A 15,079-nucleotide genomic window follows, 5' to 3' on the forward strand; every position below is an offset into this window, starting at 1 on the left:
ATAATTAATGATACCATAGAAACAATAAAATACTTCAATGATGAATAAGAAGGGGTGATAAAACTAAACAGCAAATTTCTTTTTAAACTGTCACACGGCAATAAAATTAATGGAACCACTAACGTAATGCAAAAATATATATGGCAGCTAACCATCCATCAGACAACCATGCCATCAGACAACCAGTAAGAAAATAATCTAACAGGTTTATATCCTTACTCTTGTGCTCCTTCTTATCAACCAGGCCGCAGATGTGACTCAAATTCACAGTGCAGAAGATAAAAATCAAAGTCCTTTGTCTGCAAACGCTCATCAATACCTCCTCTGGCTGAGAGTCCTATAAAGCCACAATTAATGGTAACAAACACAGGAAGTAGAAACCTACCAAAATAAAACGATAGCAGTGTTAAACTAATCAAGACTTGTGAAAAATTTGTATGATATTTGAGGTTTTTTTCTCCCCCAGTGATGGTTGAGCTAAAGGGGCGGGGGGCACAAAGTTGTATAACAAAATATCAATTTTAAATATGGGCTGTAACATATGGGCACTTTTCTTTAATTGAACCAATGTACATCACATTATTTAATATATTTCATGCTCAGATGCATGTATAAATCCACAAAATAACCACAGATTGTAATTTTAGTTTTATTTCCTCCCCCCCAGTGCAAAGGGCTCTCGTGCATCAAAATTAACCATTCAAAGATGGCACAAAACTGCTCAACAGCAAACCAACATTAAGTGCAATAATTAATTTTGTACATCTTTTCTCACCAAAATCAGTTCACTCAAGAATTTTAATGTGTTGCTGCAGGTCATTCAAAAATCCCCAAATGATTAGGCCAACTCACTGTTCACTCTGCTTTGTTGAGGGAGCCTGGTGCGTCTTCCCTGTCCTGCCGCTTGTCCAAGCAACCATAAAGCGTTCGCAACACTGTTAACGATGTTAAAGATGTCCATGTTTTTGGAAGACACACAGGACACAACTCTTCATCCATTTTAAATGAACGATTCTTGTGAATAAGAAGGAAAAAAAACAAACAATCGCTGTTGTTTGTGTGCTTTTGTTGAGAGCAACCAATAGATCGTTTGCTCTGTCTTCGGGATCCAGCATGCATTGCGGCATGCAATGCTCAACTTTTTTCCATCATAAGGATGTTAATTATTATAATTTGTGTTTATGCTACCTGTTAGTTCATATAATGTGTGTCTTGATTAAGTGTCAGGTTAAATTTAAGGTTGCACTTAATTAACGTGGAACCGTGACTTGTGCGCTTTATAGTAACATCCCGGTCAGTCCCTTCGATTGTTAAGCAGAGGTTAGCATTAGCTGTTGTCTCATCTGGCTGTGCTATTGTGCACGTCCGAGTAATGACGTGATATTTTCTCCTTCTCCGTCTTGGCGTTGGCGCTTCCTTGTGTGACTCACCAGTGCCACAAAATCAACCATCGTTGACAGTCTCTATATTATATAAAGGGGACGAACCAGTGAACGCGCTACTAAGCAATGTCTGCCATCTAGAGGTAACCGTTGTTACTACAACCAAAAACTGATCACGTATGGTGGAGGAAGCATTTTTATAGTTTTCCAAAATTAATCAAGGGTCCACTCCAGTTGCCAATCCCTGCTCCAAATTGTTTGAGTGTTACCAATTGTTGGTTCCATGATTCTTTCCCCCCGTTATTATTGATGATTATTTAACAACAGCATGCAGGTTTAGGCACAAAATCATAAAACATAAGTGATCTATATTTTCTCGCGTGACTTGGTAATGTATCCCAATTTGGAAACATGAAACTTGTCTTTCTCTCAGAAGTCTGTTGCTGTTTAAACAGCTGTAGCATGATGTTACCACAAATGGAACCTGACCAGCCAACTTCACATTTTGCAATGTGTTCCATGTACCTCTCTATATTTATGTTTTGTTTTGGACATCCCCAACTTTTACGGGAGTTATTTCAGTGCCGTTGTTTGATATTTGGGCGGTACGGTGGACCACTCGTTACAGCGTCTGCCTCACAGTTCTGAGGACCGGGTTTCAATCCCCGGCCCCGCCTGTGTGGAGTTTGCACGTTCTCCCCATGCCTGCGTGGGTTTTCTCTGGGCACTCCCGTGGTTTCCTCCCACATCCCCAAAACATGCATGGTAGGCTCTAAATTGCTCGAAGGTGTGAATGTGAGTGCGAATGGTTGTTTCTTTATGTGTGCCCTGCGATTGGCTGGCAACCAGTTCAGGGTGTACCCCGCCTCCTGCCCAAAGATAGCTGGGATAGGCTCCAGCACTCCCGTGTCCTTTGGTTTCATTGGGAAATTTTCTAACTTTTCTGACGTTTTAGCATTTGGCTTTATTTTATCAACTGGTGTTTATTTCTATTTCTATGCTAATATTATCTTTACTGCCTTTTGAATGAGGTAAATCCATTAAAAAAAAAACTTGGTTGTGCTGCATTGCTCTGCGTGTGTCATGTTGGCACCCAGTGATTATATCCTTGGTAAAAATAACCTTTAATCTCATCTCACTTGTGTTGTCAGCTGCAGCTCCTTTATAGAACATGTCGCTCTGATTTTGCCACGATCACATCACGCATGTTGCAAAATCATAAAAAGAATGTCACTCCCTCACTACTTGAACAAGCCACTATTTTCACAAGCAAGGGTTTCACCAGTCTGCTTTCACATGCTTTGTGTAAGTCATCCTTGTCTGTGTCCCATCTCATTAGGGTATGTTTTGGAGTTGCAGACAGAGTCTTTTTGATGAGATGAAGAGGATTTCTCAGGTAGCTGTGCCTTATGTTTGCATGTGCAGTGGGCATTGAACTGTCATCATCAGCATGTTGGTAGCTAGCTGCATGTGATCGCATGAGGACCATATTCGGATGGGGTGTACAATGACATCATTGAGAAGAAAGGCCCGAAAAGTTCAGTAGTGCGGAATTATTTTGGTTTTGGATAATACAAGAAACACTAGTTTTCCACGACTGCAGCAGTAAGCTAGTACAAACGTTAGCGCCTGTTGTGTCTCACTGCCGATGGGCTATGTGCGTCAGTCTAATTGGGATGTTTATTGACGCCGCATGATTGGTTCAGTGCGGAGCGACTTGCATTATTATTGGCTATTCGTATTGTCTGTCAAAACATGGACAAATACAATCTATCGAAGTCTTTTGACCGAGTCTCAAATGTTTATGAAGTACAAGTTATTTTGAGAGAGCCATCTTTATCGTTTTATTATCGCTTAGCTCCTATTCAGACATATTTTGACAGACCGTCGTAGCCGCTAAACAGTGAGTGTGAGACTGAGACGGCCACCTCGTTGGTAGCACCTCCACGCTTTATCCAGAGAAGCGTGCGCTAGCCACTGTTTTTGCTTGCGTCATCACGCCATCCTGTTTTGGCTGTTTTGTTGTGACGATAAAAGTCTTTCTGACGACAACTGAAATGGCACTTTCCGGCCGTTTTCTGCCGAAAATCTTCGGTCACCAAATTTTCAGTGCATCCCTAAAATTGGTTGAAATGTTATTTTATTTTTTAAATTTCCATCCCTTTATTCAAAATCACTATGTTATTTCAAATTGCCAGTGCAGAAAATGACATTAGAGAACATCCATCCATTTTCCGTACTGCTTATCCTTGCTGCAGCCTATCCCAACTATTCGCGGGCGAGAGGCGGGGTACACCCGGAACTGGTCGAAAGGCAATCCCATAGCACAGGGATGTCAAACTCAAATTCACGGTGGGCCAAAATAAAAAATTGGGACAACGTTGCGGGCCAAACTCAATATTTAAGGAAAAATCACTGCAATGTGCATGTTTCCCTTCACTGCAGAAATGTAGCGTTAAAGTTTATCATAAGGCAACAAACTAAAATTTTGCTTAAACACTGAATCTGGAATAAACAAACTTTAATATGATAAACACATGAGAAATCTAATTTGCGATAAAAGACATCAGTGGTATTTTTTTTTGTATTTAAATAGATAACATGAATTCTTCTGTCTCTCTATCGTCTATTTATCCATCTCCAACTACCTTTCTTTTTTATGTAAATCTTTTTTCAAAGGCCAACTGCAAAGCAACCCAAAAAATAAGACTAAAAGATAGATAAGATAAAAATCCAAACATCAAATTATTAACAGTCCCTGTCTAGGGGTTGCTAAAAGACATTAAAAAAACATTAATTCAATTGTATTATATTTTTTGTTACCGCCACATTGCTCCGCACATGACAAAGAGGTCAGTCTTTTACTTTAGTGAACAGATAATCTGCCTCCCACCTGTCTTGGAAGTTAACTGTTCTCCATCTTTCGTTTCGCCCTTTTCGGGAAGTGGAAGTGTAAATTTGCCAGAGGAGACTGGTCGCATAGTTGCTAACGACTGCAACAGAAAGGGAAGGGACTCTCGCCAGTCTAGACTGATGGGCCAACACACTAGCAAAGCATTCTGGGATTTGTAATATCAGTGGTGCATGTGCTATATACTGGCGGGCCAGCTCTAATACACATTTTATATGGTCTTGCGGGCCAAATATAATAACATTGTGGGCCAAATTTGGCCATATATGCCATAGCAAATATAAACAAACAACCATTCGCACCCACATTCACACTTTAGAGTTCTCATTTAACCTACCATGTATGTTTTTTGGGATGTGGGAGGAAACCAGCGTACCCGGAGAAAACCCACGCAGGCACGGGGAGAGGAATGCAAACTCCACACAGGCGAGGTCGGGATTTGAACCAGAGTCCTTCGAACTGTGAGGCAGATGTGCTAACCAGTTGTTTACCGTGCCGCCTAATTGATTAATCGATTATCAAAATAGTTTTCCCTTAATTTGATAATCAATTAATTGTTGCACCTCTAGAGATGTTCCCAGCAGAAGAGAGGATACTGTTGAATGAAAGGACTTCCTTCACTGAGTCTACGCTTGATCACAGTTAAACAAATTGCCATTAAGGGATGAGCTTTTACATGTCACCCGTCATTTATAATGTGCAATATTTAAGTATATTAATAAGTATATTACGTATTTCCTACGCAAACCGTTACATAGTGGCCTCTACATTCCCTGCATGTGTGCCATCCTCATCCTACTCTAGTGTGAACAAACAGTATGTTGACAAATGTTGTGCCCTAGTGCATCATGGCATCACTTCCTGTAGCCTCCTCACCACCGTCTTAGTTAACCATGCTCGTCTCTGAGAAATAGGGCTGGTGGCCAAATCATTTCCCTCAATGAGTGTATTTCACATAACCCTATATATTTTATTTTTTTGTGCCTGTCTAATTGCGTTTGCATCTTGCCCTGTTAGTAGATTGAGAATGTGAACAAAAAAATGTGATGTGAAGACTTCAAATGGTGACATCAGAATCAGAATCAGAATCAGAATCATCTTTATTTGCCAAGTATGTCCAAAACACACAAGGAATTTGTCTCCGGTAGTTGGAGCCGCTCTAGTACAACAAACAGTCAATTTACAGAACACTTTGGGGACATAAAGACATTGACAAAAAACAATTGTGCAAAAAGATGCAGAGTCCTCTAGCACTTAGAGCAGTTCGAACGACTAATATTGCAATAGTCCGGTGCAATGACCATTGTGCAAAGGGCGCTGAGACTTCAAGGAGTGTATGCGGTTTAAAGTGACGAGTAGTGCGATCATCTGGGACAATGTCGGTTGTGCAAATGTTATATATTTGTACCTCTGCCATTGGTATAGTTTGACGCCCTTGATGTGTGTGAGTGTGTGTGTGTTCGTGTGTGTTGTTTGGTTAATTAGTTTCCAGTAAACTTTGTGAACAATTTTAGGTCAAATAAAAATATTTTCCATTTTCATGCTGCATATACAGTAACTGTATAAAGCAAGCAATTTGAGTCACTCACAAGATTCAAAATGGCACCCTCTGTCCATTTTTGGTCATCTTTCATCAACCCAGATTGTGATTACTTTTTTCATTGCGTGTTCCTCATCCATCATGATTAAATTTAGATTTACATGTGGAATGTGGGTCTTAAAAACAGGACACCATAAACAATATTTAGACCTCCAGAAAACATCAGAAATCTCTAATGTGCAAACAGGGAGTGAAATAAAAAGTCCGAAGTTTAAGCCTGTCATCTGTCCTCTCCGTGCCAAGGACTTATTTGAATATGGCTGGATAACCTGCTGTATGTTTTTCAGAAATGTCACTCAACTTGTATTAGTAGGTTTGGGCCGTAACACTGCATGACATGATGTGTCTTCTGACTCATGTTGAACGAGCATTGTGCAATAAATGGAAGTTGAAATGTACACCAGCTTTGAACAGACTAAACACAGGATGGAAAAAAGGGGCTGTCCAGTCGTGCCGACCGTTTTCCCATTGTCTTGTATTTCAGATCCAAAAAGCCGCAGAGGAGCCCAGAGTGTTGTGTATAATCCAGGACATCACCTGTGCCAAGACTGTCAACGAGAGGTTGACCTTCAACCTTCCTGCGTCCACTGCCCTCTCTAAACTCTATGAAGATGTTGCCCATAAAGCAGGATATGTCAATGGCTCCTTTGAACTTGCCTGGGGAAACACACAAGACATGGTTGGTAAATTTTACTAGCTGCACACCACACGATTAAAATAAATTAAATCGTAGTACCAGTCTAGTGTTTCAAATTATTTTGAGAGTTTACAGTCTCTCATGACATCTGTTCCCTTGAGGCTGTGCTGTATCTGAACCTTAGTTAGTGTTTAGTTAATGCAGTGTTTGAAATTCACACATGGCCTAACAGTTTAACGAAATAGTGGATTTGGACATACCATCGTTCACTTCTACAAAGTAAATGGAGTATGGGAGTTTTTGCCTATTGTGATTGCTTGTATTTGCTGATGTTGAATAATAATGAAGGAAGACAGTATGTGTGCTCTTTTGTGTACATACTGGCCCCTTTTCTTAGAGGAGCCCAAACTAATCCCACTGCTGATCCAGTTCAAAGCCTAGGTGCTGTGCCTGTTGTTATCTCACTGAGTAGGTCAGTGGATTTAGCTACTGTACGTTTCCACTGCAGCTCTTTGCTTGCTCATCCTCAGGATGGCTATCAGGTGCCATCAAGTGTGCACCTTTCCTACAAGCTATTGTACATTCTTTATACGCATGAATGGTGAGACTTTTTTATTTATTTATTTAAAAAAATAATAATTTCAGTTACAAACCGCATGCAAAAGTTTTGTTTGCACGTTGGCATAATACACAGCAGAAGGCACGCTTACTTGCTTCCGTTCGCGCTTAAAACTGAGAGGACCATAAAGTATCAGCTCCATGCATCTAGCATGTGCATAAACATAAACCCATGTTGTATAAATGACTGCACTCAGTCGGGAAATTATGCAGCGCAAGCAAACCACCTTCATATGAGGCTCATCAGTAGTATGAGCTGGGTAAACAAATATGCGCCCTAACACTTTACTCATTAAACTCACCTTTTGGCATTTACACACAATAATAAATGTTAGGGAATAAAGCCAATTTTAACCAAAGGACACCCTGTCGTCGAAAGACAAATGCTGGTTAATGTAAAAAATTGATGTCTGAATCTTCCTCTCCTTTTGTACATCTAGACACCCCTGGAGCACAGTGGAGAGGTGTCGCTTCTGGATTCTGGGTTTGAGCCCTGTGGTAAGAGGAATTTCCTCCAGCTAACAGACAAAGATGGAGAACAACCACATGTTGCTTCGGTGAGTGGTGCACAGGTTATTAAATGAAATGCAGTGCTCGACTTTAACCAAGCAAAAATGTAAAAGTTCTTCCATTGAGTAATTACAACTGGGTAAGTTGTTTGCTTCACATTTATAAAGCGTCCAGAAGTAATTTCGGGGTCAAATATTGGCCTCTATAAATGAAATGAATCAATTGAAGAGGTTACTGAAACCATAAAATTGGTTATTACATTATTGCAGTCTGTAAAGATAGCGAATTTTTTTTTTTGTATTTTTATTATTTTTTTTAAACCGTAAAACTCACTGCGATGTTTGCTAGTGAAAGCTCACACATTTCCCTACATACAATGTAACAGCATTTGTGGGCACATCATTTATTGGCTTTACAGACCAGCTGTGTCTTGAGGCAATGGCTTATAATTCAGGTTTAATGAAAAAAGGCTACACTTTGATTGCGAGTGTAAAGGTTGGACTCAGGCATAGTGGAAATTTGTCAGGCCACATGAGTCTCGAATGACTCTGTTCTAGTGTCTGATAAACCGAGAGGTTAATAATGTAATACAACCATCATGCGTCGTGTTTACTGTGCACACCTATGGGGCTAGTGTTTTGATCAATGCTTGTTTCAGTGGATCAAGTACAGGTTCAGCAGTCATGTAAGTTTGACAGTACAGTATGTTGATGCAATAACTAAGATGAGGTTGTGTTTTTACTTACTGAGAAAACGTAAGTTTCTTTCTCTGTGTATTCACGCATTCAGGATGAGTCGGGAGCAGCCGATAGCACTGGACTGGATGATGGCTCCCAGGAGCGATTCATCGGGCCCCTGCCCAGAGACGGCACCGTGGGTTGCAGTGGTGACTGCAGTAGCCCCTCTTATTCTTACACTTCCATCCTCAACAAATCTGAGACAGGTGAGGTATTGCCATCTGTAAAATGTGTAGTAATATTCATCCTGTACAACTTCAGCTGTCTTCTTAGTTTGGCTCTCTCAACCACTCTAGGTTACGTGGGTTTGGTCAACCAAGCAATGACCTGCTATTTGAACAGTCTCTTACAAACACTGTTCATGACCCCGGAGTTCAGAAATGCCCTATACAAGTAAGTAAAGATGGATAGTAAACAAACACATATTTATCACGGGTGATGCATTCCAGATCGAGCCACAATAGGTGAAAATCCAGACTATAGCGAGAGTGAAACTATGTTAAATCATTTTATAAAAATAGTTTTACCCCTCCCTCATGCTTTAGTCACATTTAAAGTAGTTAAAACACACTTTTAAACACTTTGTAAACATATTTGCTAAAAAAAAAAAGCGTACAATGTCTAAAAAAATACTTTGAATTGTAGAGTCTGTGTACAGTGGTGCCTTGAGAAGCCATATGTCAAGTTTGCTTTTTCAGTGACTTTTTAAAACATTTAAAAACGTTTGTTGTCAACTTCAGCTGGGAGTTTGAGGAATCTGAAGAGGACCCAGTCACGAGCATTCCATACCAGCTGCAAAGACTTTTTGTTCTTCTCCAGACCAGTAAGAAACGTGCCATAGAGACCACGGATGTGACGCGGAGTTTTGGATGGGACAGCAGTGAAGGTAAAAATTTTGCACTCTCCCATGGCTGGGGTTACGTTGTTTGAGTGGAAAACATCACATGCCATGGACATTTATTATCTTTTTTTTATTTTTATCCCAGCTTGGCAACAACATGATGTGCAAGAACTTTGCAGGGTCATGTTTGATGCCCTAGAGCAAAAGTGGAAGCAGACAGAACAGGTGGGAGTAAACACAAACCGAAAATCAGCCCCACAGCACAAACAAAACAAGATTTTTTGTGAGAAAAGGAAAATTGGTGAATAGGACACAGGAGGTTTTGACACTTATTTTTTCATTTTTTCTTTCCTTTCTTTTTTTAGTTCACGGGCCAGGCAGAATTGTGAACACACGTGTCTCTGTAGACCACATGGCTGCTCATGAGACAAATAAGCTTGTGATTACACATTGAAAATAATGCGACTTACTAAGTATCCTGTGTAAGATTAGATGGTTTTTTTTTTTTTGTTTTTTTTTTAACAGGTCATTCTTCCTCCTTGAAAAATAAATATACTGTAGACTCCAGTAATGTCATATTTACCAAATGTCAGTCAGAGGCTTTAAAAATGTTTTTCGGTGTGTTTTGTGAGTAACAGAATATGTGCAAAAAGATAACTCGAGTGCACAGAGTTCGAATCCAAACCCCTTGCAGAAAAGTTTTTTATAAAAACTGATTTTGATAGCCAAAGGGATGTTTATTTCAGTACCAAATTTGCGGAAACACATTTTTTTGAGGTTGCACACAAACAGGCAAACTAGGTATTAACACCTCTTGAAGTGCAAAAGAAGTGTAAATTGAATTTCCACCCTGCAGAATGGTTAAAGGATTTTTCTTCCAAAATTGGTACCCCACTGAAAGCAAAAATGGCATGCTGACATGTATCAAGACTACAGGCTTCATGAAAATGTCAGTGCTGCTGCTTTGTGAATGTTCCTGTCATGGGGCAAACAAATGGTGTTAAAATATGTTAAATGTCAATAACTTTTTGTTTTTTTATTTTATTTTATTATATTTTTTTTTAAAACCATGCCTGTCTTCTATTTCTTTGTTGGATTTTCACCATGAATCATGTAAGTGAAGGCCTGGCTGCATTCTTCTCTTCAGGCTGACTTGATCAACCAGCTGTACCAGGGGAAACTCAAGGATTATGTCCGCTGTCTGGAGTGTGGCTACGAGAGCTGGAGGATTGATACTTACCTGGATATTCCTCTTGTAATAAGACCCTTCGGGGCCAGCCAGGCCTATGGCAGTGTGGTATGTTTACGTCTGTTCATTTTTTTCACATTGCACATAATGGTGTCAACAAGAGTGCTAATTTGAATACAATTTATATCAGTATTTAATTTTGGTATTCCAGGAGGAAGGTTTGCAGGCATTCATCCAGCCAGAAACTCTAGATGGGCCCAACCAGTACTTCTGCGAACGCTGCAAAAAGAAATGTGATGCCCGGAAGGTGAGCTCACCATAAATGACATTGCACAATCTCTATGCAGAATGCAGAAGAGCCCTTCTGAAAATTCAGTTATTCCTGAAATCCATCTATTTTTCTACAGGGCTTAAGGTTTCTGCATTTTCCTTACCTGCTGACACTGCAGCTGAAACGTTTTGATTTTGACTACACCACTATGCATCGGATCAAGCTCAATGACAGCATGACTTTTCCTGAGGAACTTGACATGACTCCATTTATTGATGTGGAGGATGAGGTGAAAGTAGTAGTGTAGTAACCTGTATTTACAGATTGTAACCTACTGAATGTATTGAAATCTCAAATGTCCACCTCAATATAGCTCCCAAATTGTTTTTATTATAGATGAGCACATGGTGTATTTGCTTTGAAAATCCTTTCCGTTGTGGTCTGTTTGAATGGCATTTGTAGAAGTCTCCTCAGACGGAAAGCTGCACTGACAGTGGAGCAGAGAATGAGGGCAGTTGCCACAGTGACCAGATGAGCAATGATTTCTCCACTGATGATTGTGTGGATGAGGGCATTTGTCTGGACAGCACTGGCAGCGGAGAGCGGGTCTTGAAGGCAAAGGTATTTGCTTGACAAATCTGAATTGTTGTAAGAAAAGGCGTGGAAGCCGTCATCTTATCGTGGTGGAGGGGTATGTGTGTGTCCCAATGATCCTAGGACCGAAGTTGTTTGGGGCTTTATGTCCCTGGCAGGGGCACCCATGACAAATAGGTCCTAGGTGAGGGACGAGACAAAGCACGGCTCAAAGACCCCTTATGATGACGACAAACTATGGACTCAGTTTTCCCTTGCCCGGACGCGGGTCACCGGGGCCCCCCTCTGGAGCCAGGCCTGGAGGTGGGGCTCGAAGGCGAGCGCCCGGTGACCGGACCTGCACCCGTGGGGCCCGGCCGGGCACAGCCCGAAAGGGTAACGTGGGTCCCCCTTCCCATGGGCTCACCACCTGTGGGAGGGGCCATAGGGGTCTGGTGCAGTGCGAGCTGGGCGGTGGCCGAAGGCGAGGACCTTGGCGATCTGATCCCCGGCTACAGAAGGTGGCTCTAGGGACGTGGAATGTCACCTCACTGGCAGGGAAAGAGCCCGAGCTGGTGTGTGAGGTTGAGAAGTTCCGACTAGATATAGTCGGACTCGCCGCCAGACACAGCTTGGGCTCTGGTACCAGTCCTGTTGAGGACTTGGACTCTCTTCCACTCTGGAGTTGCCCACGGTGAGAGGCGCTGAGCAGGTATGGGTATACTTATTGCCCCCCGGCTCAGCGCCTGTACGTTGGAGTTCACCCCGGTTCGAGTGGGTAGCCTCCCGTCCGCTTTCGGGTGGGGGGACGGGTCCTGACTGTTGTTTGTGCATATGCACCAAACAGCAGTTCAGCGTACCCACCATTTTTGGAGTCCTTGGACGGGGTGCTGGAGAGCGCTCCCGCTGGGGACTCATCGTTCTGTTGGGGGACTTCAACGCCCACGTGGGCAATGACAGTGAGACCTTTAAGGGCGTTATTGGGAGGAACGGTCCCTCCGATCAGAACCTGAGCGGTGTTATTTGACTTCTGTGCTCATCACGGATTGTCCATAACGAATACCATGTTCAAGCATAAGGGTGTCCACACGTGCACTTGGCACCAGGACACCCTAGGTCGCAGTTCGATGATTGACTTTGTGGACGTGTCATCGGACCTGCGGCCTCCGACAGAACTTTGCTCACGTTCCGGGGGACGTAGAGTCCGAGTCGACCATGTTCCGCACCTCCATTGCTGAGGCGGCCGACCGGAGCTGTGGCCGTAAGGTGGTCGGTGCCTGCCGTGGCGGCAATCCCTGAACCCGATGGTGGACACCAACGGTGAGGGATGCCGTCAAGCTGAAGAAGGAGTCCTATCGGGCCTTTTTAGCCTGTGGGACGCCTGAGGCAGCTGATGGGTACCGGCTGGCCAAGCGGAATGCAGCTTTGGTGGTCACTGAAGCAAAAACTCTGGTGTGGGAGGAGTTCAGAGGCCATGGAGAGAGACTTCCGGACGGCTTCGAGGAAATTCTGTTCCACCATCCGGCGTCTCAGGAGGGGGAAGCAGTACACCATCAACACTGTGTATAGTGGGGATGGGGTGCTGCTGACCACGACTTGGGACGTTGTGAGTCGGTGGGGAGAATACTTCGAAGACCTCCTCAATTCCACTGACATGCCTTCCCAAGAGGAAGCAGAGTCTGGGTTCTGTGAGGCGGGCTCTCCTATCTCTGGAGTTGAGGTCACCGAGGTGGTTAAAAAGCTCCTCGGTGGCAAGGCCCCGGGGGTGGGGGGGGATGAGATTCGTCCAGAGTTCCTAAAAGCTCTGAATGTTGTGGGGCTTCCCTGGTTGACATGCCTCTGCAACATCGCGTGAACATCGGGGACAGTGCCTCTGGATTGGCAGACTGGGGTGGTGGTCCCCCTTTTTACGAAGGGCGACCGGAGGGTGTGTTCCAACTACAGGGGGATCACACTCCTCAGCCTACCTGGTAAGGTCTATTCAGGGCCGCTGGAGAGGAGGGTCCGTCAGGAAATGGAATCTCAGATCCAGGAGGAGCAGTGTGGTTTTCGTTCTGGCCGTGGAACAGTGGACCAGCTCTACACCCTCGGCAGGGTCATCGAGGGTGCGTGGGCGTCCTCCCAACCAGTCTACATGTGTTTTGTGGACTTGGAGAAGGCGTTCGACCATGACCCTCGGGGAGTCCTGTGGGGGTGCTTCGGGAGTATGGGGTACCGAACCCCCTGATACGGGCAGTTTGGTCCCCGTACGACCGGAGTCAGACTTTGGTCCCCATATCCGGCAGTAAGTCGGACTCGTTCCCGGTGAGGGTTGGACTCCGCCAAGGCTGCCCTTTGTCACCATTCTGTTCATAACTTTTATGGACAGAATTTCAAGGCGCAGCCGAGGTGTAGAGGGGTTTTATCGGTCCTTTGTGGTAAAGAAGGAGCTAAGCCGAAAGGCAAAGCTCTCGATTTACCGGTCCATCTACGTTCCTACCCTCACCTATGGTCATGAGCTGTGGGTCGTGACCGAAAGAACAAGATCCCGGATACAAGTGGCCGAAATGAGTTTCCTCCGCAGGGTGTCCGGTCTCTCCCTCAGAGATTGGGCGAGAAGCTTGGTCTTCCGGGAGGATCTCAGAGTAGAGCCGCTGCTCCTCCACATCGAGATGAGCCAGATGAGGTGGCTGGAGCATCTGATTTGGATGCCTCCTGGGCGCCTCCCCGGTGAGGTGTTCCGGGCACGTCCCACCGGGAGGAGACCCCGGGGACGACCCTGGACACGCTGGAGAGACTCTGTCTTTCGGCTGGCCTGGGAACGCCTCGGGATCCCCCCTGGAAGAGCTGGATGAAGTGGCTGGGGAGAGGGTAGTCTGGGCGTCCCTGCTAAAGCTACTGCCCCGGCGACCCGACCTCGGGTAAGCGGTAGAAAATGGATGAATGGAAAAGTAGATGCAATTAAGTTCAAAGAATAACTCAAGACTATTTGCTTCTACAGATAATACTGTGAAAAAGTATTGGCCCCCTTCTCAAATTCTATTTTTGCAGAGTTTCCCCACTTTAAGATCATCAAACAAATGTTAATATTAGACAAATATAACCCAAGTGAACTTAAAATGCTGTTTTTAAATGCTGATTTCATTTATTAAGGAAAAAGAAAAACTATTGTTACCTGGCCCTGTGTGAAAAAGTAATTACCCCCCTTTGTGAAATTAGGATTAATTGTGGCTCATCACAATTTTTGGTTAATTTTCACTGATCACACCCAAGCCTGATTACCTCCAGACCTGTTCAATCAAGAAATCACTTAAACAGAATATGTCCCAACAAAATCAAGTTGGACAAATGATCTAAAAAAGCTGCAACAAAATGACACGGTCCAAAGAAATTCTCGAACAGTTCAGAACTAAAGTAATTGACATCCATCTGTCTGGAAAGAGTTAAAAAAGCCATTTCTACAGCTTTAAGATTTCCACCAAACCATAGGGAGAAGCAATATGCTCACATGGAGAAAACATGGAACAGTGATGAACCTTGCCAGGAGGCTACAAAGTAACTCAGGACAACTTCTAAAAAACAGCAGGGCTCCCTTGGCTCAGTTAAGGTCAGTGTTCATGATACAATAAGAAAGTTGCATCCATGGCAGAGTTCCAAGGCAAGAAGACCAGAAGGCTGAAAGATCATAAAGGTTCGTCTTACTTTTGCAAAAAAACAAAACAAACATCTGAAAGATTCCCAAGACTTTTGGTAAAATATTATATGGACTGACAAGATGAAAGTTGAGGTATGTGTCTCTTTACTCTGCTTTACACGATCAGGATTTTTGGG

General features: G+C 43.4%; 1 protein-coding gene across 1 annotated transcript in view; it reads left to right on the forward strand.

The window, feature by feature from the left end:
• usp47 (ubiquitin specific peptidase 47) overlaps positions 1–15,079 on the forward strand; it is a 32,743-nt gene that overhangs the window by 2,901 nt on the left and 14,763 nt on the right. The window contains exons 2-11 of the mRNA XM_061670690.1: positions 6,378–6,572; positions 7,589–7,705; positions 8,448–8,601; positions 8,692–8,788; positions 9,136–9,281; positions 9,382–9,461; positions 10,384–10,533; positions 10,637–10,732; positions 10,833–10,985; positions 11,159–11,317. Coding sequence (XP_061526674.1) covers positions 6,378–6,572; positions 7,589–7,705; positions 8,448–8,601; positions 8,692–8,788; positions 9,136–9,281; positions 9,382–9,461; positions 10,384–10,533; positions 10,637–10,732; positions 10,833–10,985; positions 11,159–11,317 — 1,347 coding nt within the window. The remainder of the gene's footprint in view (positions 1–6,377; positions 6,573–7,588; positions 7,706–8,447; positions 8,602–8,691; positions 8,789–9,135; positions 9,282–9,381; positions 9,462–10,383; positions 10,534–10,636; positions 10,733–10,832; positions 10,986–11,158; positions 11,318–15,079) is intronic.

This window comes from Phycodurus eques, chromosome 2 (genome assembly GCF_024500275.1).
Source record: "Phycodurus eques isolate BA_2022a chromosome 2, UOR_Pequ_1.1, whole genome shotgun sequence".
NCBI classification, from domain to species: domain Eukaryota; kingdom Metazoa; phylum Chordata; class Actinopteri; order Syngnathiformes; family Syngnathidae; genus Phycodurus; species Phycodurus eques.